Here is a 26,863-nt window from a genome sequence, read left to right as displayed (position 1 = left end):
AAAGAGGGGAGGAATCTGCACTGAGCCTTGTAGAACGGGGTGAACAGAGAAAGGAGCCAGGTAAAGAGGCAGAGAAGGATTGGTTAGAGAGGTAGGAGAGAATTTGGGCTTTTCTATTTGGTCCCAGAGGACAAAACCAGGAGCACTGGTTGAAAATAGCAAAGTTATAAATTCCTGTCTTGATGATGAGAAAAACATTCTAACAGCTAGAGCTATCCAAGAATGAAGTAGGCTTCCTCAAGGTGCAACTGGTTTTCCTTCATTGGAAGCCTTTGAGCAGAGGCTAGACTAGCACTGGTAGGCTATGTTGCGATGGAAATTCCTTTGGGGCTGGATGGCTGCTGAGTTGCCTTCCAGCTCTCAAACGCTGTGATGCAGGGAAGGGAAAGGAGAATTTCTAGAAGGAATGGCTATTAAACAGAAGTCAAGAAGAATGAAGAATAGGGGGGAAATAAGAGTGTGGGCTTTTGAATCTGGATACAAAGACACCAGTACCCTCTGAGAGGGAAGTTTCAATAGCTTGGTAAGGGATAGACAGGTGAGCAGGCTTCATAAGCCAGGTTACTGGGTGGCAAGGAAGCAATGAGTGCTGAGGAAGTAGCAGCCATGGCTGGAGATACTTTTGGATAAATTTGTCGTGAGCGGATTGGAGAAACATTGACAGGTAACTCAAAGAGTTTTGGGGGATCAAATCAACAATCTGGGAGTCTTTTTGTGAAAGGTGGGGATGTTTGTATCTGAAGAAAGGGAACATTAAAATAAAGGAAAGGGAGTGGCCAAAGGTGCTAATAAGGGAGGGCAGTCATTTCAAGGGTGGTCTCTGTGGAAGTGGGAAGGGATAAGATCCAGGCCACAGGTGGAAGAGGAAAAAAGCTGCATCCCTGAGACTAGGGAAGTGGAGAAATGAACAGAGAGATGTACAACCACCACGCCTCACACTTCCTCTTAGTTACCTAGCTATGTTTAATGTTCCCTTACCAGACTAGAAGCTTAATAAGGGCTCTTCTTATTTAAACTTTGTCTTTCCTAGTACTGAGGAGAGGGATTTGCACACACTAGGTGTTTTAAAATATTTATTAGATGGAATATTTTCTGACTCTGCTTATGGTCTCTTCTCCAGTTTGGTCAGTTTGGCAATGTTCCTGTGGTATCCAGGGGCAGTTAGGTGGCACAGTGAATAGAGCACCATCCCTGGAGTCAGGAGGACCTGAATTCAAATCCGGCCTCAGACACATAACACTCATTAGCTGTGTGACTCTGGGCAAGTCACTTAACTTCAATTGCCTCACCAAAAAATAAAATAAAATATGGTGTCCAGAATTTAACACAGTAACCTGGAGGTGAAAAGGGAGTCAGAAGACCTCAGTTTACATTTTGGACAAGTCACTCAAATCTGTGTGAACCTCAGTTTTCTCATCTGTAAAATGGAAATCATAGCATTCACATTATCTGTCTCAGAGGGTTGTCCGAGGAAAGGATTTTGTAAAGCTTAACATTCTACAGAAACATTAATTTTAATATTAAGACAAATGTATATATGGGCAACTCCACCTAGAGCAGGGGTTCTTTAATTTTTTTTTTTTTTGATGAGACAGTCAGGGTTAAGTAACTTGCTCAAGGTCACACAGGTAGTAAGTGTCAAGTGTCCGAGGCCAGATTTGAACTCAGGTCCTCCTGACTCCAGGGCCAGTGGACTATCCACTGTACCACCTAGCCACCCTTAGAGCAGGGGTTCTTAACCTGGGACCTGTGGACAGATTTCAGCAAGTTCATAAACTTGGATGGGGAAAAAAAGTTACATCTTTATTTTTCACTAGCCTCTGACTGAAATTTAGCATTTCCTTAAATTATGAGTTTAAAAAATTATTCTGCAAATAGGTCCATAGGTTTTACCAGACTGCCAAAGGGGTCCAAAAAGTTCAAGAGCTTTAAGAGGGGCTCAGTAAAGTCAGAGGTGAAACAGTCTCTGAGAATGAAGGAAGTAGAAAGAGGCAAGAAGTGTTCTGGGCAAAGAAAGCCCTAGAAGAGGCATTTTGTGAAAGTAACTGGAGTCGATGAGAGACGGAGATCGCCAGCACACGGAGGGCACATCTAAAGGGAGACAGCAAGAGTTTCTGTCAAGAATCCTGCAACTTTGTCCAACTATGCTCTGCAGCCTAAGAGCAGGGAAAGGAGATGCTGAAAATTGGTGCCATAGGGTTGGTAGTAGCAAGGCGGTGGGTCAAGGCGTACAGAGTGTGGGCCTGGTTATTTCTGACGTGGTTAACCATTAGGCATGAGATGAGGAGGCCAGAGGAGGCAAGAGGCCCTTGGTCAAATGGAAAGGGTAGAGTCTTTGGTTGCCCCGATCAATCAATCAATCAATAATTGATTATTATGTCTCTACTTCCACTGTGCTGACTGAACTGGGTTTTTGAGTGATGTCAGGGAGGTAGCTGTGATGAGAGAGAGAGAGAGAGCAAAGTGAGAGCCTTGAGCTGGGGTAGGGCCCCTTAATAAGGTCCAAGGCTGTGAGAGGCCACAAGAAATGGGCAACCACAGCCTCCTTAGTCCATGTGATTCGTTTCTCTTCTTTCCAAGCTCTGGGCTTTGACTTTTTCCCTAGCAGCTGGTCTCCCAGAATGCCCCTGCTGTATCGTACACTACTCCACAACCCATTTGCCCGGGGCTAGTGCAAGGTACCAGTAGTAATAATGACAGCTGACATTGATAAAGCGCTTAAAGGCCTCCAAAGCCTTTATATGCATCGTGTGAGTATAGGAGCTCCCAAGCAGAGCTTTCTCTTTTGCCCTTTTGCTCTTTCTCAGAGCGAAAGGCTGGATTGGGGTGGGATGAAGAAAGGAGGCTTTTAGCTAGAAGCCTCCTTTCCTCATCCCACTCCAGTCCATTCTTTTGTTCACCCTTCTTACTTCATGCATGCTTTCAATAATACAATTGGGAGAAATCTTTCAGATTTAGTTTTTATATCCAAACCAGCAACTTGGACTCTTTTAAATAATGCTAATAATAACTCACATGCATGGTGATTAATGATAATCTAAGATGTACTCATAATGATCTCACACTTCTTTTTTATTAATAATAACTCTTATTTCTATAGAACTTTAGGATTTACAAAGCATTTTCCCATCCTGTTAGAGGCAACTAGTTGGCGAAGTGAGTAGAGTGCTTGGCCTGAAATCAGAAAGACCTGAATTCAAATGTGGCCTCAGACACTTACTATCTACATAACCCTGGGCAAGTCACTTTGCCTCAGTTTCCTCATCTGTAAAATGGGAATAATAATAGCACCTATTTCCCAGGGTGGTTGTGAGAATCAAATGAGATATTTATAAAGCACTTAGTACAATGTCTGGCACATAGTAGGTACTTAATAAATGGTATTCCTCATACACAGCAATATAATACAGAGGAAAGAGCTGAGTTTGGAGGACCTGAGATCAAATCCTACCTCTGAAGCTTAAAATCTATGTGACCTTGGACAATTAGCCTCCGTGGGCCTCCATTTCGTCATCTGTAAAATGAGGGGTTACACTATATAAACTATCCCCCTAAAATTCCTTCCAACTCTAGATCTGGGATTTTCTAACTCATTCCCTCATTTGATTCTCATACTAGCCCTGTGATGAGAAAACAGAAGCTGTGGGATATACTTGTCCAGAGCGATATATCAGATAATCAGATAATCAGCATGGTATGATAGAAAGTGCTCTGAACTTTGGAGTAAGGGGACCTGAAGGTGAACCCTAGAGAAGTTAAATGACTTGTCCAAAGGACTAGTGTCTGAAATAGGATTTGAACCAAGGTCATCTTGACCCCAAGTCCAGTCCTTTGACTCCTACACCATCTAGCTGCCTCGAACAAATTGTCTTTTCCTTGGGTGAGATAGCTTAAGAATTATGTTCAGTTCTGGGTGCCGCATTTTATGAGGGACAAACTGGGGCGTGAGCAGGGCAAAAGGAAGAACATTTGATTAAACAAATATTTGTTCAACATCTGTTTTTTACAGTCTTGTATTTTATGCTATGGAAGATAAGTTTAGGAAACCTGGCGTACCTGCCCCCATAGAGCTTATAGTCTGGTAGAGAAATATGGCCTCCATATAGATAACTATACCACGGTGACAGTCAGTTGGAGGAATGGGGCAGGTGGTAGACTATAGAAGACAGGACAGGATGGGACAGAACAGCTGCCTGATTTCAGAAGGCTGTCCTCCAAGAAGAATCAAGTTTCCTCTGCTTAGCTCCAAAGGTCAGAATTAGGGCCTGTGAGTGGAAGTTACAGAGAGGCCCTCGGGATAAGGCTTCTCTAGCAATCAGTAGTCTCACTGGGATGGCCTTCCTCATGAGAAGTGAGTTCCCTGTCCCTGGAGGTACAATTGTCAGAGATGATATAGGAGGGGACTCATTCTTCAAATAGGAGGTTGACAAGATGACTTTTGAGCTCCTTTCCAATCCCTCCTATACCTTGTATAAGAATTTTACTACCACATCCAATTCCTTATAATCTGTGCCTCTGAAGAAACTATCATGTCTTCTTAGCAATTATTAGCATATCCTTCAGTCTACATAATTTCTCTAAACCCTCACTGTAAGCATTGGGGAAAAGAATGGTTTGTTGTTTTGAAGATACTGCCGTTCCAAATCCCTTTTTCATGCCTTATTCTGAGTTCAAAAGAAGACATCAGCTGGCTTGGTTAGGTTTGTTGGTTTTTCTTTTTAATTTCTCCTGAATACAATTTTGTTAGGGAGATGGAGAAAGTAGGGCACATTACATAAATGGCATCAATGCAATTCAGGTTTTAAAGGGTTTTTTTTTTCATTATCAAGTTAAACATGCACAAAAGCTGAAGGCAGAAGTATCAGCAGGAATTCATTTATTGAAATACAAAAGGAAATATTCCAGGCATAAATACGTGCTAATGTGTTCTGACTAATCAGCTGGCTACTTAGGAGTCATTTTCACTCAGATGTTCTCCTTGCTTTGTATAAAGCCATCAGTGATCAGACCCAATTAAACACTGAGATTATATGCACATACAGTAGGAAGGGTAAAAAGAGAGAAGGAGATGTATGCCCCATATGGCCTGAGTTACAAGGGGGAATCTCTTTTTTTTTTTTCTGCTTTGACTCTGCACTCTAATTGATCTAAGCCAATTATGTATCTTGTCATTTTAAGTTTGAATCATGTATTGAGAGTTGGAGAGGACCTTTGGGGTCACTTGGTCCAGCCTCTTCTCATTTTACCAATGAGCCCAGAGAAGAAAAATAACTTAATCATATAAGTAGTAAGCAGCAAGGTTGGAATTGGAACTTACATTCTTGGAATCCAAAGGCAATACTCTTTCCACAGTGCCATGCTGCTCCCTTAATAAAGTATAAGCTGACGATAGCTTTTATAAGGACCATGCCCCACCCCCTTTCCTAAGTGTTTATGTGCAACATGAACCATAACCCCAGGACAACAACACATCCCCAAAGTCATCCCCTACCTTAGGAGTCCCCTTGTAGACACCATAGTATTTCACTGGCATTACATTTGCTTCTTTTTGGGGGGAGTGGGGCAAGGCAGGGTTCCTTCCCTTTCACTGGCCACATCTGATACCCCTTTCCCACATTCCATTTCCCCACCTCCCAGGAAGCAACAGGACACCCTCTCTTGGGGTGGACAGGCAGAGTGTCTTAAAAGGAGATTTACTCTAAAGCATTTGTTGAAAATAACAGAACCAGAAAGTCTTGGTTGGTATTCACATGTACAGAAGTCTCAAGAAGTGAGCCACTGGCATTTTTCTTGGCCCCATTCTACTCTTTTTATCAGTGACTTGTATGTTGGCCTCGATCATGTATGTCTAGTAAACTTGTGAGTGACACAAAGCTAAGAAAGATGCTAAATGACATGTATCTGGATCCTAAAAGATCTATCCAGTTAGAACAGTGGGCTGAACTGGAGGAAGTAGAATTGTTTAGAGAGAGATGTTATGTCCTATGCTTGGGTTCCAAAAGTCACTTGTATAGGATAAAGGAGACCATAGCTGATATCAAAAGAAGCTTGCTGCTTTTTAGTGGATCATACAGTTCACTCCAGTATCTTTGCCAAGAAAACCTCAAATAGGGTCACTAAGAGTCAGACACGACTGAAACTACTCAACAATAACAACAAGACAGTTTTAGGTGAATCAATTATATGACATGACAGCCAAAAAAAACCTAATGTAAACTTAGGCTGCATTGATAGAGGGGTAATGCCCAGAATAAGGGAGCTGGGAATCAGGCTGACCTCTGAGGCCCTCCTTGCTCTGAACATCTCGAAATGAAAGGCTGGATGACCAACTGTTGGTGTTGTAGAGCGTATGCTAGGTGGTATCTGAATCCTGAGGTGGTGCCAATTCTGAGAATCTATGGTCCTATGGACACATAGCAAGGAGAAAGAGAGAGAAAGAACAGATGAAAAGAGGGAATGAGTCAAACCACCAGCTAGAGTTGGGAATGTGAAATTCCTTTCCCTCCTTCTTTCCTGCTGACTGGTTATCTTCCGTCAGACCTTATCCTCAATATTAGCTTAGTTTAGCTGTCTTGATATGGATTAGACTGGCTAGGCCTTGACTCTCCCAACCACGTGTACCAGGTACCGGTATCCAGTGGATTGGCCCCATACTTCCATACTCCTCCTCTGAGCATGCCCCCCACGATTCTGTGCTTATACCCTTCCATTGCCCCTATATACACCAGTAATGTTCCCAAAGTCCCCCTTTTATTTGATTACAGTCCATTAGACTGTAAGTTCCTTTAGGGCAAAGACTGTCTTTTGCCTATTTTTTTATCCACCTAACACAGTGCCTGGCACATTTGTTGTTTAGTCATTTTTCAATCACGTCTGACCCCATTTGGAATTTCTGTGGCAAAGACACTGGAGTGGTTTGCCATTTCCTTCTGCAGCTCATTTTACAGATGAGGAAACTGAGGTAAACAAGGTTAAGTGACTTGCTCAAGATCACACAGCTGTTAGGTGTCTGAGGCTGGATTTAGAGAAAGAAGAGTCTTCCTGACTCCAGGCCCAGCACTCCATCTGCTAGGCCACAGAGCTGCCTGGTACATAGGTGCTTAATAAATGTGCATTGAATTGAATTGAAATGAATTTAAATTGTTCACCCTCTCCACTCCAAAACTTTGAATGGCTCCCCATTGTCTGGCTACAGAATCAAGTCCAGACTCCTTAGCTTGGAATGCAAGGTTCTCTTCTGTCTAGCCCCAATCTGTCCTTGCAACCTCACCACTCACTACTCTCCCACACAAGCCTTCCCAGACAAAATTAATCTTACTACCCTACAAACACACACTTTGTACTTTCAGGACATATTCCAGATCACAGAAAGATGAGAGAAAAGCATTTTATAAAAGCTGGAGAAAGCTGAGGTATTGTTATTCTTATCTTTCCCCATCCACCCACACTTGCCTTCCCAAAGGGCTCTCCAAGTCCTACACATTCTCCAAGGCCCAGCCTCTCCTGATCACTGTCTACATGGGCTATCCCTCCTCTGACCTCCAGTCATACTTACTGGTCCATGCTACTTACTGCTTGTCACACACTGTTTATTATTATCTAGTATTTCATGACTCTGTCTTCCCTCCTCACTAGACTCTGAACTCCATGAGAGTCACTGAACCCAGATGGCTCCAGAGGAGAAAGTGAGCCTGGTGACTTTGCACAGCTGTCCCTCACTTAAATCCAATTCACTTGCATGCCATGACGTCACCTTCCTGATGTCACGGTCCCCTTCGAGAACAAAGAACAAACAGCAGAAGCAGCAACCATGAGAGCAGGGATGTCTTTAAGTCATTTCTATGTCCCCCTGTGCCTGGCATATTGATAATGTGCTATGACTGCCTTGATGACGGCCTTGCACATAGTAGGTGCTCAATAAAGATTTCTAGATTGGCTGTGCCCCACAAGTACTTTACTTACACCCAAGGAGTAAGCCAGTCCCAGGTAGGTCTTGAATATGACTAGCAATGAACAGTAAAAGCATCCAGATTTCCCAATTTCAAGACAAAACAAAACAAAACAAAACAAAACAAAACAAAATGAAACACCTCCTCTTGAATGACCCAGATTGGCTGTGGGATGGTTCTACGTTCCCCAGACATCATGCCCTTCTATGTTTCTCTGCTTCTCTTGGAAAAGGCGTGCTCAGGTCTTCAATAATTTCATCTTACTGTTCATTACTGGAGGTGAGCATCTTGCCTCCAGCAAAGAAAAAAAAATGACCTACTTTGTTGAGGCAAAGCTTTTAATTGCCCATGAGTCAAAACTGTACAAACCCTGTCACCGAAAAGCTGGAGCACAATTTCCTTCCTAAGCCCTGTCTCTGCTCTGAGGGTACTTCAAAGTCATTGGTAACTTTCTCAGTCTTAAGAGCTCTGAGCTGAGGTTTTGGTTTTTATTTTTTTTTTTTTGGCTTTTTTTTTTAATCATCACTTTTTCCCCCTTGTTTCAGAAACGGGAAGGAATCCTCCAGTCTCGGCAAATCCAAGAGGAAATAACCGGTAACACTGAGTATGTCAACACCATTGTTGCCAGAAGTTCTGTAATGGAACACAGATGTTTCTCAGAAATCCATCCATTTGCTGATATTTAGCTTTCATTTATTGGGGTTCCACGAGGGATTACACTTCAGCCAATGATTATAGCTTAGCCTTTTGCATGCATTCAAAACATGCCTTTCAATACCAAAGGCACAGAGTTGGGTGGAGAATGGGAATTAACAGTGATTTGGAATAGGCTCATTTTGTGGCACTGCAGGAAAAATATACCCAGAAAACCCAAACCAGCATGAAATCTTCATGCCATAAACATGGAATTGAATTAAGATTTTTAACCTTCAAAAACCATATTTTTCCATTTTCTGAAGCTAATTTATTTGGTCAAATTCCATGACTTAAAAAAAATGGGGAGAAAAAAAAAGCTTTTAAAAATCTAAACGTTTTCATTTGCCTAGAAGCAGCATTTGGAAGCTAAATTATCCCTAGCATGCCTAACATGAAGTTTTCCTGGGTTAAATAAGAGAAGAGGGAAAAAAGGAGGCAGTGTGAATTGGAAAGAACCTTGGACTAAGGAATCAAGAGACCCTGTGTGACCATGTCCCTTCTCCTAACCAGAGAATTAAAGACAAAGGGAACCATAGAGTTTAGAGCTAGAATTCAGCAGTGGAAAAGAGTGCTGGGTTGGAAGTCAGAGGACCTGGGTTCAAATCCTTGTCTTTTCTCTTAGTACCCATGAAAATTTGGGAAAGTCATTTTTTTGTCTCTGGGCCTCAGTTTTTTCAACTGTAAAATGAAGAGATTTGAGTAGATGGCTTCTAAGGTCTCTTCTAGCTTTGGAATGATGCTTCTAATGTCAGAAGACCCTCTTCAACCTGGGTTGTATTTTTGGAACCTGGAATCTAGTATGAATAGGGTCTTTCTCTCTAAGTGTTTGCATTATTCAAATTCACACAGAATACATGTTTCCATTGGTCTGGAACCAATTACCACATTGTACATAATTATAAGTTTGAATAGTATGGATTTAACTATATGAGACCACTTCAAGGGATTCAGTATTTGTACTAATTGGGACCTAACTGTACTAGGGACTCCTTTCAGATATGGGTTGGTGTTAGGTAACCATTTCAATTCTAAAATCTTGCAATTCGATGGTTTTGCTTAAAAAGCATGAAGTGGCTTTTGAGTCCTAAAAGCTGACATATTCATATAGATAGCACTCTAAGGTTTGCAAAGTGCTTTAATGTATATCATTATTTCATTTGAACCTTCCAACAGACCTGTGAGGGGGATGCTATTTGCCCCATTTTTACAGCTGAGGCCCAGAGAGACGGAGTGACTCTCCTGTGGTCACAGAACTAGTGAGTGTCAGAAGTGGGATTGTCAGAGGTGGTCTTTCTGAGTCACGTGCTCAGCCGTCCTTGCTATGCTGCCCCTGTAAAAGGGCCTCTCAGCCCTGCTGCTCAGGACTCTGTTGTGCCAACCCCAGGCAACTCTTTGGAGAGGGAAAGGAGGGAGCACACACACACACACATTTCCCATAATTGCAGCCTCCCTCATAAAGCTCAGTGTCAAGAGGCTTTTTGAGTTCTTCCAACAAAAGAAAGGCTTCTAATCAACCGAGGTCAGGGCCAGGGGTGGGGATTAAGCTAGTCAACTGAAGATGCCCTAGAAGTTTCTCTTGATGACCAAAGAAAGCCAGTCCAAAGCGGATGAGAAGCATGTCATTCTCTCTCTTTTTCATTTTTCCACAGGGCTCTATCGGGAAGGCATGGTAAGTCTCACAGGAGTGATATCTCTGGCTTGAGGCTGCCAAGAGCACTCTGGTTAATTCTGCAACAGTCGGGCAGTTTGCATGCCACTGGGAGGGACAGGCCACACTGCAGCTGCCTGGGCACATGTGTCCTCCACAAGGGGTGGCCGCTCCCAAGGGGGTCCCTTCGAGGATGCTCTCTCTGCCTGACATCTGGGACTGTGCCAGCCTTTCTAGAAGTCCCTGGAAGGCTGCAGGCTACTTTTCTGAAGTTCTGCTCTGTTCACTTGCCAGGGGGCATTTCCCCCTGCACTTTAAAGGAGAGGGAGGAAAAGGAAAGAGGTGATAGAAGGCATTGGTGGAGGTCCCTGATTCGAGGCAGACGGCCCACTTTATAGGCTTGGGCTGTCCTCATCCCATCCCAGTGCCTCAATTTGCTCTGATCAGGGTCTGTTTGCCCACCCACCATGCTTCCCTGCCTCCCCTAGTCAGTTGCTTTTCTTCTCCTGTTAGTGCTGTTTAACTAGCTGGCTCATGCCTCTGACAATGCCTTGTAAGCGTAGGCTGATGTCCCCTACCAACACCCTAAAGAAGCCCTGTCATGTAGTAGAAAGATGCTGAACTTCTGACTGTGACGTCTTGACCCTACTCAAGAATCTTCAATGATTCCTCATTGTCTTTGGTTTGAAACACAGCTTGGTAACTGAAGTCCTGTGCAATCTGACTCCACGCTCATTTCACATTCTTCCCCTTCATGGTCTTTACCATGCACCCAATTCAGATTGACGAGTAGGACAATCTGTTCCCCCCTCAAGGAGCTTACAGTCTTTTTGGAAGACACAACATATACACAGAGGAGAGAGAGAGGAATAACAATTAGGGGGCCAGAGGAAGAGGTACCTGAACTGAGCTCAGAAGGGGCTCAATGAAACTGGAATATACTCCCTTCTTACCTCCTTCCTCCACTTTTAAAATGGCTTTCTTCCGAGCTCAGCTCAGATACCACTTCCTATGTCATGACTTTCCTAAATCCCCCTAATTGTTCATTCTCTCTCTCTGTCTCTCTTTCTTTCACTCTCTCTCTGTCTCTGTCTCTCTTTCTCTCTCTCTCTGTCTCTCCCTCCCTCTCTCTCTCTCTGTCCCTCTTTCACTCTGTCTCTGTGTGTGTGTGTGTCTCTCTCTCCCTCTCTCTCTCTCCTCACTACCTCACTAATCATGTATGTACTTATCTGTGTACACCTTGTGTCCTCCAAATAGAATGTAAGCTTCTTGAGGGCAGGAACTATTCTTTCTCTTTTTCTTCGTACTCTCAGCACCCAGCACATAGTAGGTACCTTAATATTATCTTGTTGATGACAATAATAATATTAATATATTAATTACATTAATATTATTATTATATCTTGGTGAATGGGGTTAAAGATCTGTAATCAACTCCCATGTGATCATGGATTTCATGTGCCTAGATATCCAACAAGTTCCCCCTCCTGCTTCTCTACGAGTGGAAAATTGTAAGTGAACTCATCTGGTATAGCCAGAGAGGCAGCATTCAGTTGCATCTGATCACAGCAGCATCAGTTACTCCCAGTTCTGGTACACACATTGTGTGTGGGCTGTGGAGCAAGCAGCATGACATGGCCTACACAGATCCCTGTAAACACCAGCACTCGTCACAATGATCATGGCAGGAGAGGAGACGCAGGATGAAACAACCAGGGTCCCAGGGCTGCACCAGGCCTCCTGCTCTCAGGGCCTGCACTTCACTGCCCCCATTCTCACCATAGACTTTCTCATTCCCAAGTAGAAGTCAAGTCAATATAAAATATGCCAGCAGCTATCCCTTAGTAGCTGACTTCTTTAGTACCCTGGTGGATTCACCAGCACACATCAGCCACCTCTTATTTCAGATATACAGGCAGACTCATCAGAGGAGTCAGGAGTGCCCAAGGGAGATCTTCCATGGGCAATGCTGGGCACTACCACTTACACATACTCTCTGTTCCACCTCCATGCCCCACAATACCCTTACTGTTTTTGATATGTTGACAATGGGCAAGTGACATCAGAAACCTGTTTTCCTCTTCCCTAAAATGGGAATACCAATATTTAACACTATGCTAGCTCAGAGGGCGGTTGTGAAGGAAATGCTTTGTGAGCTGCTGAGCCCTATAGAAACGGTAGTTCTTACATGGAATAGAGCGTCAACAGAGCTGATGGTTTGAGTATTTCTCTGTCTTTCAGAGCGTGATGCCTTCGACACCTTGTTTGACCATGCTCCCGACAAGCTCAATGTGGTGAAAAAGGTGGGAAGATGTTTTCATTGAAATACAAATAAATAGGAGGCAGCTAGATGGTGCAGTGGACAGAGCACAGGCCCTGGATTCAGGAAGTCCTGAATTCAAATCTGGCCTCAGACACTTGATACTTACTAGCTGTGTGACCCTGGGCAAGTCACTTCACCCCATTGCCTCACCAAAATAAATAAATAACTAAAAATACAAATAAGTAAATAGCCAGAGGAGATGGGATAGTAGGGAGATGGGAAAAATACATTTACTGAGGGTCCCAAGTCCCATTGTTGTGGAAAACACAACCCTATGGTGCTTGGGATGACAAAACTGCTGTTGTGTTGTTGTTTAGTCCTATAAGACTCTTCGTGACCCTATTTGGGGCTTTCTTTGCAAAGATACTGGAGTGGTTTTGCCATTTCCTTCTCCAGCTCATTTTACAGAAGAGGAAACTGAGGCCAACAGGGTTACGTGACTTACCCAAGGTCACACAGCTAGTAAGTGTCTAAGGCTGGATTTGAACTCAGTTCTTCCTGACTCCAGGCCCAGTGCTCTACCCACTGCACCACCTAGCTGCCCTGAGAGAGAGTCCCCTAACAGTCAGCCTCACGAGCACAGACATGGATTTTTTTTTTCCCTTGAAGTTGCAAAGCCAGTTCAGTGACACAAACCTGTAACCCACAGCTAAGGCTGACTTTCCGGAGTGCCTGTTTCTTTGCAAGAACAATGGTTCTTTGAAACTGCTCCCAGCCCTCCTCTTCTCCTCTTTGAGGCCACCAGGGTTACTCTCCACACTCTTTCTTGGGTGTAGAGGAAAGAAAGCCAAGAATGTCATGCCCCTGCCTCCCTGGCCTGGGCAGTACCCTGCCCTCTTCCTACAAACTGCCGTTCTACTCAGCACACACCCTCACCGCATACTAATTCCTGTGCCAAGCAAGAACACAAGGAAGGAGAGGGCTGTGGAGACGTAAGGTGGTGCCATGGCGTGAGAGCTGGGCATGAAGTCAGAATGCATTGGTTCAGACCTTGGTTCTGGTATTGACTGTGTGACCTCGGGCAAGTGACCTTACCTCTCTAAGACTTGAGCTGTTCCTTCATCTGTTCTATGGAGATGATGCTTTGATTACCCACCTCATGGGGTTGTTGGAAGGAAAGCACTATTTGAAAGCATGAGTTTTTAATCTGGGATCCCTAAACTTGGCTTTATTATTTTTTCAAATACTTGGATAACTATTTCCATATAATTGCTTACTGTTGTAATCCTAGGTGTTTTATTTTATTTTATCTCATGCATATAAAAACATTCTGAGCAAAGGGTCCATAGATTTTGCCAGCCCACCAAAGGGGACCACAGCACAAAGAGTTTCAGAAACCATGCTGTAAAGATAACAGTGCGACAGTAGATAGAGGCTTGGAGTTGGAATCCTGCCTCATATATGTCCTGGATATTTGGTCCCGGGCAAGTCATCTAAATTCTCTCAGCCCCAGTTTCCCTCATTTATAAAATGAAGATAATAATAGTAATAGTAATAAATAATAATAATAGTAATAATAATAATCTCAAAGGATTGTTATAAGGGTCAAATGATATAACATGTGGAAAGCGCTTTGCAAATCTTCAATAGCTATTATTATTAGACTGTAAAGCAATATGGAGGCCACTTAGGTGGTGTAGTGGATAGACTCCTGGGCCTGGTCATCTTCCTTAATTCAAATCTGGCCTCAGACACTAACTTACTAGCTGTGTGACCCTAGGCAAGTCACTTAACCTTGTTTACCTCAGTTTCCTCAACTATAAAATGAGCTGGAGAGAGAAATGGCAAACCACTATAGTATCTTTGCCAAGAAAACCCCAAATGGGGTCATGAAGAGTTGTATGTGACTGAAAACAACTGAACAAGAACAAAAGGGAAATGGCAGAGCCAGCTCTAAGAGAGTTGATTGTTAAATTCTAGGCCAGCTAAATGGTACAGTGGATAGAGTGCTGGGCCTAGAGTCAGAAAGACTCATTTTTGTGAGTTCAAATCTGGCCTTAGACATTTACTAGTTGTGTGACCCTGGGCAAGTCACTTTACCCTGTTTGCCTCAATTTCCTCATCTGGAGAAGGAAATGGTAAGCCATTCCAGTATCATTGCTAAGAAAACCCCAAATGGGGTCACCAAGAGTCAGACAGGACTTAAAAACAACTGAAATCAAGGTGTCCAGAGGAGAGCAATTAATATGGTGAAAGGCCTTTTGAGTCCATGTCATCAACAGTTGAAAGGCACTAGACATGTTTAGGCTGAAGAAGACTCAGGGGGCCCTTGGTAGTTGTCTTTAAGTGTTTGAAAGGCTAAAATCACATGGAGAGAATACATTTTTTCCATTTGGCCCCGGAAAGCGAAACAAACATGGCTAAGAGCTCTAAGCGAATGAATGCATTCCAACAAGAGCCCCAAGTGGACATTATAAACAGATTTAGATTTGATCACACACACGCACATACATATACATACACATACACCCACACGCATGCTTCCTAACACGTAGAGCTGTCCCAAAGTGCACTCGGCTGCCTAGAGAAGCAATGGGTTTTCCCTCCTGGGAGGTCTTTGAGCAGAGGCTGGAGAACTGTTAGTCATAGTAGAGATTCCCTTCCCGTGTAGGTTAGACCAGATGAGTGCCGAGGTCCCTTCTGACTCTCAAAGTCTACTATTCCTGGCCCTCAGCACTATACGTGTGGCTCACCCATGAGGCACTGGGATTGGTGACCACTGGAGTGTACCCTTTGGCCACTCCTCTTCCCTGAGCACCCACATGGAGCAGGCAAGCTGGGGAACATCCTATTCCCAGGCAAATGGGCCATCGCCCCAACCTCACACCTCAAACAATAGCCCCAGATTCTTTCTTCCTTCCACCAGAAGCATGGTGAGAAGAGGCTTTCAAATAAACATGCAGTGATCTCAGCTTTTCAGAGAGCTTTCTTCCCAAGTGCCCTTTGGTAGGTAGGACTGGTATCATCTCCATTCTTCAGTGAGGAACCTGACACAGTCCAGAGGGCTTTAAATGGCTTGCCCAAAGTTATTCAGCTAGTAAAGAGATGAATTGAGATTTAAGCCCAGTCTTCTACCAAATCCAACGGTTTTTCTGGTGCCTGATTTACTGTTTTTTTTTAGACGCTCATCACCTTTGTGAACAAGCACCTGAATAAGTTGAACTTGGAAGTCACAGAACTGGAAACCCAGGTAGGTCACCAGCCGGGGGCCAAGCCAAACAAGTGAAGGGGGAAATGATGACTACTGGGGCCAGGTTGGACCAGCAGTGTCAAGAGAGCCTAGAAGAGTGCCAGGCTGAATCAGAGGTGACGTGAAAGCTGTAGAGGGCATGGGACAGACCAATGACATCTCTGAGCTAGGTACAGGGAAGGCAGGGAAAGCTGTGCCCATGATGATATAGTTGCTGCAGAGGGGTGAAGGCCAGCCTGTATCAATGATGACATCATAGCCGCAGAGGGCAGAATCAGACCAGTGAAGACATAGGAGCTGTGGGTGGGACCACAGTAAGCCAATGACATCATAGGAGCCTGAGATGAGGCCAGATCAGCTCTTATAAAGGGCTTGGAGAGAGAATGGTGAGCAGGCAGGCCAATGAAGACACGAGACTGATGGGCTAGAGATGGGCTGGGCCAATGAAGATAGGAACCTATCTTCTATTATGCGTTCTTTTGGAAGCTCTTAGCTGCTCTCTTAAACCTAAAACCATCAGGCCATTGGGAGTCTCTACCCATCCCCTGAGGAGGTCTTTCTGAGTTGACTTAAAAGCTCTATAGTAGGAAGTCAGCTGTGTGGGAGGTCAGCTCAGCTCGAATGTGGAAAGCATGCATGGATGGTGCACACACCCCCTTCCACTTAGCTGAGTGTCTCGTAGGCTACAGAACGGAAAACATTTTCAGGATGTGAGAGAGTGCCTATGGGCATTTCCTAAACGCTTTGCCAACTTCTGAGTTTCTGTAATTAATGAGGGTTCTTTAGGTATTTTTTTAAGTTAATTTAGAGGAGGGAGATGCGTGGGGGAGGGCACGGAAGAGGATGGTGGTGATGTCCTTTGGCAAAAGCGGGTTTGGCTGTTCCAGCGTGTTGTCTTTGGCCTGTACTCTCCCTCATCACTACCAGCGCAATGAGGGGGGAGAGAAGAAGAGGGAAGCCCGGCTCAGAGTACGGCTGCTGTTGAGAGCGAGGGGCCTGAGGGAAAAGGAGTGTAGTCACAACGAAAAGAGCGCTGAGTGGATGTGAAATCTAAAGACTTCAGTAGCTCGGTGGTGCTGCGTGACTCAGGAGAGCCACATAACCCTCTCTGGGCTTGCTTCTGTTTCTTAATTTCTAAAATGGGAATAATACCTATCCTGCCTTCCTCAAGAGGTGGCTGTGAAGATCAGAGGAGATAGTCCATGTTTTTTAGCAACTGGATTGGAAGTTACAAAGACTTGGTTTACAAACTTCCTGATAACCAGAGCTGCTTTTTGCAAAGTAGTGAGTTCTCTATCACTGGAAATCTTCAAGCAAAGAATGAATTTACTTTGAACATATTTTGTTTATGTATGGGCATATTGTTTCACCCAGTAGATTGTAAGCTCCTTGAGGCTAGAGACTTGTTTCAATTTTGTCTTTCTGTCAGTCAATCAACAAGCATTTTAAAGCACCTACTATGTTCCAGGTGCTAGAAATTTGAGTACAAAGAATGAAATAATCCCTGCTCCCAAGAAGTTTACATTCTAATGGGATAGACAAGTACATATTTAAGCATAAATATAGAGGGAATAACTGCAAATAAATACAAAGTAATTAGGTACATCACAGTTTGAGAGGAAGGCTGTTCACATTCAGGGGATTAAGAAAGACTTCATGCCCAAGATGGTGCTTAAGCTGCATGTTAAAGGAAGAGGGGGGCCTCTGTGAGGTGGAGGGAGAAGGGAGAGCATTGAGGGCGTGGGGCCCACCAGTGCAAAGTGGAGACTGGAGATGGAGTGTCATGGGTGAGGAACAGAGAGACCAGTTTGGCTGAATTATAGAATGCAAGAGTCATTCCACTGCGACTGAAAAGATAGGTTGTGCAGCAACCTAAAAGCTAAAAAGAGTTTGTATTTTATTCTGGAGGCAATAGGAAGCCATTTGATGAAGGTGGTTGAGTAAAGGAGTCACATGGTCAGATCTATGCGTAAGGAAAAGTATTTTGGCAACAGGATGGACTGGTGTGGTGAGAGACTTGAGGCAGAAGACCAATTAGGAGGCTGTCGCAATAACCTAGGTGAGAGGAGATGAGGGCCTGAACTAAATAAATAAAACCCGTATCCCCCAGTGCCTGGCACCTAGTAGGCACTTAATACATGCTAAGTGATCAGTCCAGTCATAGAGGGAATTTGTGCTTCAGATCGGGGTTGGACAAGATGACCCCAGCTCTTGTAAATCTAAGACTCTGGGAATCGTGATATAAGTGCATTGTGTTATTAGAGTTAGATTCAGAAGAGCTGGGGATGCATTGTGCTCAGGCTTCTCTGCAGCAGACGGCTTGTATCTCCCTGACAGCTTGTAGGCCTTTTTGCTTTGGTGAGGTCACAGTTGAATAATTCTTTCCAGAGGAGCATTAATAATAAACATAAGAATCATGAGCTGGTGGTCGGTCATATTCTTTCCTCCAAGACAAGGCTGAGCTTGCCCTCTCTGAAGGCAGAAAGTATTCCCGCTACTCCCATTCCAACAGAATTAGTCACAAAACCATCCCACTTGCCAATTAACAAGCACATATACTAAGTGCCTGCCATGTGCCCAGCCCAAGCTAGGGGAATTATTCCTGCAATATGGATTGGATGCCTTTGCATAGCTATGTAATTCCCTTGGCAGCAGCTTTGCGTTCTATTGCTGAAAACGCACATCCCTACCTCCCTGAACATAGGACAAGCCCTTCTGTCTGAGGTGTGGTCCAACTTCCTTACTTAGAAAGCTCTTCCCCTGACCTTTCTTCTACCTATCCAAAGCCTATCCAGCGTGACCCAGTAGCTAGGACCCAGACTCAGGTAGACCTGGAATTCTTAAACTCTCTGTACTCCACTTTCCTCATCTATAAAATAAAGGACTTAGACGTGATGGCCTCTTAAAGTCCCTTCCAATTCTAAATATAACCTAGGATGCCTCAAGGCCCAGTGCAAATCCCCTCTCCTCCATTCAGCCTTACGGGTTCCCCCCAGCTGGAAGCAATCTGCCCTTCCTCAACACTTCTGTAGTACTTCCCTATAAGATTCATTTTTTGGTTTTCCTATATTTCTGTCACGTGATGTTAACTTTTTCATCAACTTTTTATGTGTATTGTCTCCCTATACTGTGAATTCCCCAGAGGCTCTTTACTCCTCCCAGTTATCAAAGAAATGTAATGGGCTGGGCTGCCTCTGGAAGGAACGGGGTCCCTCCTCCTCATTGGAGACCTTCAAGGGGACACATAGAATAGGAGGAAGGTTTGTTCAGATATGAGTTAGACTAGATGGTCCACATTTCTCATCTTTTCCACAAGCATAACATAAAAGACTCAGTCAAACATTCGACTAAAATCTAGAGAAACTATAACCAGAGCAGTCTTTGGATCTAGTTAGTAACTCTGTCCAAAAAAAAAAAAAAATCAAGAAAGTTTAGTGTGCCATGACCCGTTCTTGATGCCTAGAAACTCTGGTTGGTTGGATAATAGATTGAATTGACCCCTTCTCTTAACATCTTAATAATGTGTTCATTTCTTGATACTTACAAATTATCTCTTAATAATGTGTTAGTCTAGAATCTTACCAAGAAATATCAAGGTCGTAGAGTCTATCTAGTTTGATAGATTTCTCTTCCTAGAAAATCAAGACACATTTGCCTTTCTCTAATCCTGTGGCACCTCCCCATTCACCACAGTCTTTCAAAGATCATTGGGATTTTTCAACAATTTAGTTCATCTGGACCTGGTAACTTGAATTCATCAAGTCCATCTAGTCACTTTCTTATGATCTCCCTACTTAATTCCGTATTAGTCATTTTTCTCCAGTCCTTATTTTTAGCCCCCCCTTTTTTTTGCCAGCCTCATTGGCAGGAAAAAACCAAAAACAGAAGAAAACTAAGAGTTGTCATTCTATGTTCTTTGTCTTCCATTATCAGCATCCCGTTGAAGCAGCAGTCCCTATCTCTTTGATTTCTCTCTTCCCCTAATTTTGCTTTAAAAATCTTTTAGCTATGTGGAATTCCTCATCACCCTCAGCTCTTTGCGACTTGAATGGTTTCTAACTCCATTTGGCCTCTTCTGTACTTTTGTGTCCATTCTTAGTTGTCTAGACTTGATTCCATCTTTTGCATCCACCTTTTCAAAACCTACATTGATCCATAAATTTCTTGCCCTTTCAGTTTTCTTGGTTTTTGGAAAAATTTTACTTTTTGTCCCCATTCCTCCTGGAATGACTTCTCCAATAGCATTTTAGCCTGTGGGATCGTCCCTATCCTTTCCCTGAGTCCTCTAAAGTCTAGTTTCCTAAGTAGTGTTGGCAGCTACTTTCCCAAGCAGACTATGCCTTGCTTTTCCCTCTATCCCTATCACACATTTTAAAATGAGAGGGTCACTTCCTGCTAGGTTCCCATAATTTTTGCTTTAACAACTGAAGTGCCTTCTTGTTGGGCAGAATAGGAATTTCCCTTATCACGTCCGTCATTTTTTGAAAAATAAAATCCTAAGGTCATAGATTCAGAGCTGGAAAGAATCTTGGGGGCTGTCTAGTTCAAACCACCAACCAACCCAATCGAGGAAACTAAGACCCAAGGAAGTTAAGTGACTTGCCCAACGTCATTGAGTCAAGCCAAGAAATTATTAGCTGCAGAGCTCAAGAGCTCCAGCACAGTCTGCAAACACATATAAGAAGAATTGTTTATGGTAACACCTAGTTCTAGGTTGCAAAGCCCTATGTTGGATGCTCAGGAAGATGCAAAGACAAATGATGTAGTGTCTACCTTCAGGGAGCTTATAGCCTTATAGGGTGATAGGACTGACTTTCAGCTTAGCTAAATCTAGTATCATCGTCTAGTTTTGTTTTTTTTGTGTTTGTTTTCGTTTCTGTTTTTTTGCTCGTCTTCTTTTTCCTTGGTTCTCTCCTTTCAAATGTTAAGTGGGAGGCATTTTACCAAGGCAATTTGAAGAAGCTAGTTTTATGCTCATTGGGGTGAAAAATACACAGATTGCCTGAGACGTGCTCTGTCCCTCCTGCGGATGGTCCGTCTAGACACAGGAGGCCCCTCAGGAACATCTTCTATTAAGAAAACTTTTGTGAGCCTTCATGCTCTGCGCCGTGTCTTTTTTCAGATTTCTAGATATATAAGCAAAAGCCATCTTCTCATTGCTTTGTTGGAAATGAAGATAGAGGTTATTCTAGTACCCCCTTCCACCCTGTGAAGGAATTTCTGTCTACAACATCCTGGCACGTTTTCTCACATTCAGCCCTTGCTTTGATGCTCACCCTAGCCAAGAACACTTTTATGAGGTGTACCCCGGGGGCACAGCATCTCCTCAGGGCGGGTTGCTTAGCTGAGTTCTTGCAGTGTGTTCCTTTTCACAGTGGAGCCCTTGGTTGCCAGGGCTGGCTCTCTTTTGAGTCTAAGCCGGCTTTCTTCTTTGCTTCCAGAGGGTCTTGCTTCTAGAATGTTCTTCCTACCCAAGGGACAACTGCCTCTCGGTATCCATGTCAATTTGAAGTATACTCCTGCTACCATCTCCATCGAAGGGATTCAAAGGGCTGCTGTGGGGAAGGGAGGTGGGGGGCAGGGAGAAGAGGCACACACACACACACACACACACACACACACACACACACGCGCGCGCGCGCGCACACACACGAGTTCCCTCCATTAGCAGCTCCTGGCCTACACTCACCAAACTCCCAAACTCTCTCTAGGGTTTACCTATTAGAAGTCTCTAGGACTGTGACCCATTTTCAGCCCAGCTAATATCAGAAAAAGGTATTCACACTTCATAAAAGGACCATTGAATGTTAAAACTTTGTTAATACACTGATATTTCATTATCTACTCTTTGCTTTCTGTAACAATATCAGCTATGGAATCAAGGGAAACAAATTCCCCTAAGTGGTGCAATGGTTAGAGTGTTGGGCCTGGAGTCCAGAAGACCCAACTTCAACTCTAGCTTCAGACACTGAGCAAATAATTTACCTTCTCTCAGCCTCAGTTCCCTCATCTGTAAAATGGGAATAATAGCACTTGCCTCCCAGGATTGTTGTGAAGATCAAATGATATAATAGTTGTGAAGCACTTTGCAAACCTTCAAGTGTTTATTAGTTTTTATTATTATTGTCATTGTGACACAGTGGATAGAGTGCTGGGCCTGGCATCAGGAAGAACTGAGTTCAAATTCTGCTTCAGACACTCCCTGTGGGACCCTGGGCAGATAACTTTACCTGTGTGCCTCAGTTTCCTCATCTGTGAAATAGGGATGATAATAATAGCACCTACTTTTTGTGAGGATCAAATGATATAATTGTAAAGTGCTTGGCACATAGGAAGTGCTATGTAAATGTTAGTTATTATTTTTATTATTTACTTTATTGTTTATTATTATTTTTAATATTTTATTATTATTATTATTATTACCTCCCAGGTGGTTGTGAGGACCAAATGAGATAATAATAATTGAAAAGTGATTAGTATAGTGCTTGGCACATAGTAAGGGCTGTATAAATGTTAGTTATTGTTATTATTGTGGTACAGTGGAGAGATCACTGGGCCTGGAGTCAGGAAGACCTGAGTTCAGGTCTGACCTCAGACACCTCCTAGCTGTGTCACCCTGGGCAAGTCACTTAACCTCTGTTTGCCTCGGTTTCCTCATCTTTCAAATGGGGATAATAGTAGCATCTACCTCCCATGGTTATTGGGAGTACCAAATGAGATAATTAGTGTAAAGCACTTAGCACAGTGCCTGGCGCATAGTAAAAACTATATAAATGTTAGCTATTATTATTGTTGTTGTTATTATTATTATCATTAGAGAGACAAGGCACTAACCAGAGGCAAAAGAGTTGTGTTCAAATCTCAGCTGGGATATTTTCTAGCTGTGACCTTGGAAAAGGCATTTCTATTCTCCAGGTCTCTGTTTCCTTGTCTGTAAAATGGGGTTCATGATCTTCGTAGCTCTCAGGGTAATTGTGAGAAATGAGTGACATGACATTTCTTACAGTACTTTGTGACCACAAAGCACCCTACGTATTATAAGCCTGTCGTCTTGGTCAGGCCCATTCTTCCTGCCTAGGAAGAACTCCTAGAAGGCCTAATTCTCACAAGTCATAGGAGACCAGGTCTAGTTAACAATCTCCTCACCATTCCTCCCTACTGGCATGTACACCCACGAATGTAAGAAGGACCCAAACTTCTCTCTTCCTCCTTCTCTTTCTCTCTCTCTCCTCTCCTTCTTTGCCTGCCCCCCTCCCATACGCAGACTGAATTCTGATAGTGAACTGACTAGTCACCCATGCCATTCCTTCTAATGAACCACTGAATTGAAACGTTTAACTCTGTACCAACACCCTCACCCTTAACACAAACATTCTATGCTCCACTAACTCGCTCTGCAAACTTCGCCATCACCAGCCAGTTTCTGCCTACTTCAAGGTCAACATTAATCCTGAGGCTACTTCCTGATGTCCATAAATAGAGAATGATTCCCCCCCTCAATTCAAACACACAGCTGTTCCTCCTTGCCCAGCATTCTCCACCTCTAACTATAGAAAAGGGTCTTATCATTAGTGTCATCATTATTATCATTAGGCTTGCTTGTTTGTGGGCCCAACCAGGAGTCACTGTGTGCGTGCAAGCCCAAGTACAGTCAAAATGCCCACTTGTTTTTTCGTTTCGTTTTTTTCTCCCCAGTTTGCAGATGGAGTATACTTGGTGCTGCTCATGGGCCTCTTGGAGGGCTACTTTGTGCCTCTACACAGCTTCTTCCTGACCCCGGAGAGCTTTGAGCAGAAGGTACTTGGGTTCTCCATTTTTACCAGTGCCCAGGGTAGCTCCTCTGACCCTGTAGGTGCCTTGTCTGGATTAAGAGGAATATGGAGGACTCTGGCCAAGGTACAGGGTGTTGTTGCCTCCCTTCTGTTGAACCCCTCACTTCCAGAGAAGGGAAAAATGGCTGGAGACCTTGCAGAATACCCAGGTTCCCCCTATGCTTACCTACACAGTTCCCAGCCTTGTACAGTAGAGCAGATTCAGCCCAACGGGCAGCCAATGAGAGCTCTGAGAAGTTCCACTTAAGGGAAGTATAATTGGATACTGCTGCTCAGTCCACGTAAATACCCCTGCCCACCTTGCCTTGGACTTCTAAGCCCAGAGACCTCCCCAGGCTGGAAGGCCTTCAAGTGTTAGCCTGGTCATGACTAGACCATGTCATCTGACGAGCACGCCAGCTGAGCCCCCAAGCTTTCCAGCCACAGAAATACACACTAGGAAAGCAGGTAGCATTTCATGTGAGAGCAGCACATCACCCACCCTGAAGAAATTATGGATCCTTTATATTATGGAGATGATTTTCATTACTAACTTCAATTTAAAAATCTTCTCAAATATCAAACTCTACCCCATTTGCAATGAAAGATGTGCTTGGGCTGATATTATTATCACTGTGTTGCATGCAGTCAACGGCCTTCCTGCCACATGCCAAGAAATGTGCTGAAGACAAAAATGAACAGTCCTTACATTCTACTGGAAAGAACACTGGCTACGGAGCTAAAGGATGTGTGTTCAAATCCCGGTTCTGCCACATTCAACCTGACCTCTCAGGGCTTCGGTTTCCTCATCTGCAAAATGAGAGGGTTAGGCTAGAGAGTTTCCAAGGCCCCTTTCATCTCTAAATCTACACTGCTGTGAATTCATGTCTGCCCTGCAAGGACCCAAACACCTCTATTCCAGCAGCTCAGCCGAGCTCTAATTGTCTTTTAACTGGTACCTCCCTCCCTTCCCCAGCCTTTGTCCCTAGATGAGGGGCATTCAAGAAAGTAGGAGAAATATTTTTTTCCCCTTTCAAGATATCAAAGCCATGACTTCCTGTCCGATCTCTGCAAATACTCTGAAATCCACCTAGGCAGAAGGCTAGCCACATAAAGCAGGGACCAGGTACCTCAGGAGGAAAGGTTTGATCTTTGGGCCGATTGATTGTGGCAAGCAGGGATCAGTGCAGCTGATTCTCTGCCAGAGTTTCTCCAGCCCACCTGCCTTTAAACTGGAATGCCCCCACAATTAAATGGCTTGGGTCCCTCCTTCCAAATTAGGAAAGATGTTTGTGCCTGTGTCAGCAGCCCCAGGTTCCCTCATTTTGCTGGGGCCCGAAGCTTCAGGGATCACAGGAGAAGAGAAGGAATTCCATTGACGTAGCTTTTGTGATTTCTTTCTAGGTTCTTAACGTGTCGTTTTCGTTTGAACTGATGCAAGATGGAGGGCTAGAAAAACCAAAGCCACGGCCAGAAGGTACCTGTCTTTGCCCTGCCCTAGGACTGGAAAGAGGGACCATCCTGCGGACTCTTGGAATGAGAATCTATAAAGCATTTTTCCCAGCATAAGCATTTAGGGAAGGGCAAACGGTTGGCCTCTGGTGCCGTGCAGAGTTGCTCTCTTTTCTGAGATTACACTCTTTCCGCCTGCCTGAACCTGGTGGTTGGCCCCTAGGGTGGGGCAGGGAGCGGAGCTAGAGGGCAGATGCTTGATCAGGTCAACTATGTGCTCACATAAATACAGCTGTAGGAAAGAAACTGATCTGAGTTCCCACCACCTCTGAATCAGCTGGGATTCAGGCTGATGGAGAGGTCATGGGTGAAAGGCAAAGGGTCATTGCATAAGCTTCCCCAGATGGAGAGGTTGGAGGTGTGAACATGCCTGCAGGCTCCTCTCTTCCCAAAGATGGCTGCAGACTGGTATCTAAAGTCTGGTCATGACAGTCAACAGGGATATGGCCCTCTCTTCATTGCTGTTAACTCCATACCATGGCCTAATCGTTTAATTCAATCCTGCCTAAATTTGTCTAAGAAGGAGCCCTAATGAACAGGGTCTGAGCTATAGATTCAAACCTAAGAAAAGAGAAAACTCTCCCAAACACATATATTTTCTCTTGCTTTGCCTTTGTCTGCAAAAGAATGTAAATGTGATTGGTGCCATATTTGTATATCAGTTTAAACTCAAATCCATCAATGTACGTCAGTTTCTGGGACACTCTTAAGTAGGGACCTTTTATTTGTGGTGGCAGTTGGAGATCTGTTTCTATGTCCTTAATCTACATAATATTTCCCAGGACTTCATGGGATTGACCTTAATACCCACTGTCAGCCCCTCAAGAGCTGTTCAATGTAGTCGTCTAGGTGCACAAGTCTGATGACATAACATTCTGCAGTTCAAAAATCATCAGTGGCTCCCTATTACGTCTAGGAAAAAAAAATACCATTCTTCAGTTTGGCATTTGAAGCTCTATGCAATATGGCTCCAATATCCCATTCTAGCCTTGTTCTACACCTTTGGTCATGTGCTATGTCTTCTAGGCAAACAAGCCTACTTGCTGAACCTAGAACTTAGCTTTCCATTTCCCATCTCCATGCCTTTCCGAGATCTGTTTCCCACGGCCTTCTCACTTCTTCAAATCCTGTTACCTTCAATGCTCTGTTCAAGGGTCACCTCCCCTGCTAAATCTTTCTGAATTACCTAGTGTTTAGCGAGTGCTCTCTCCCTCCCCAAATTATCTTATTTCACTTCTCTGTGTTTGTATTGTATGATGTGGTTATGGTTACAAATATGGTCACATATTATGATCTTAAAGAAAGCCCACGTTCTTGTGAGCACTAAATGAGAAAATGACAATGACTTTTCACATTTCTGTAGCACTCTCTAGTTTCTGTAAGAGGCACCAGGGCATAGTGGATTCAAACCAAAAACCTGATTTCAAATTCTGTCTCTGGCGCACACTGGCTGTGTACCCCTGGACAAGTTATACAAGTTGTCAATCCTCTGGGCAACCTTCAAGGACTATCGGTTTCAGAGAAGGTACCGACCTGCATTGGTAGAAAGAGCTTCCTTACTTGGCAGGCCCTATACCAGTGAAATCATAAGCCTTATGAATCAATTTTCCACTTTAGGTTTTATGAAAAAGAAGAAAGGGGACTGACCTTAGAGTTCATGGAAATGAGTTAGGAGAAGGATGTGGTCAGATGCTTGTTCCACCCTGACCCCTACCCCAGGCCTAAAAGTGGAGT

General features: G+C 43.8%; 1 protein-coding gene across 1 annotated transcript in view; it reads left to right on the top strand.

Annotated features, from left to right (window-relative positions):
- The window catches only part of PARVA (parvin alpha), a 160,448-nt gene that overhangs the window by 122,075 nt on the left and 11,510 nt on the right, over window positions 1-26,863 (top strand). Inside the window, exons 7-12 of the mRNA XM_027852606.1 lie at window positions 8,495-8,553; window positions 10,295-10,314; window positions 12,535-12,596; window positions 15,738-15,806; window positions 23,502-23,603; window positions 25,022-25,094. Of these exons, the coding sequence (XP_027708407.1) occupies window positions 8,495-8,553; window positions 10,295-10,314; window positions 12,535-12,596; window positions 15,738-15,806; window positions 23,502-23,603; window positions 25,022-25,094 (385 nt within the window). The remainder of the gene's footprint in view (window positions 1-8,494; window positions 8,554-10,294; window positions 10,315-12,534; window positions 12,597-15,737; window positions 15,807-23,501; window positions 23,604-25,021; window positions 25,095-26,863) is intronic.

Source organism: Vombatus ursinus, unplaced genomic scaffold (assembly GCF_900497805.2).
Source record: "Vombatus ursinus unplaced genomic scaffold, bare-nosed wombat genome assembly UNPS02009770.1, whole genome shotgun sequence".
In the NCBI taxonomy this organism is placed as follows: domain Eukaryota; kingdom Metazoa; phylum Chordata; class Mammalia; order Diprotodontia; family Vombatidae; genus Vombatus; species Vombatus ursinus.
This window is presented reverse-complemented; position numbering and strand designations above follow the sequence as displayed.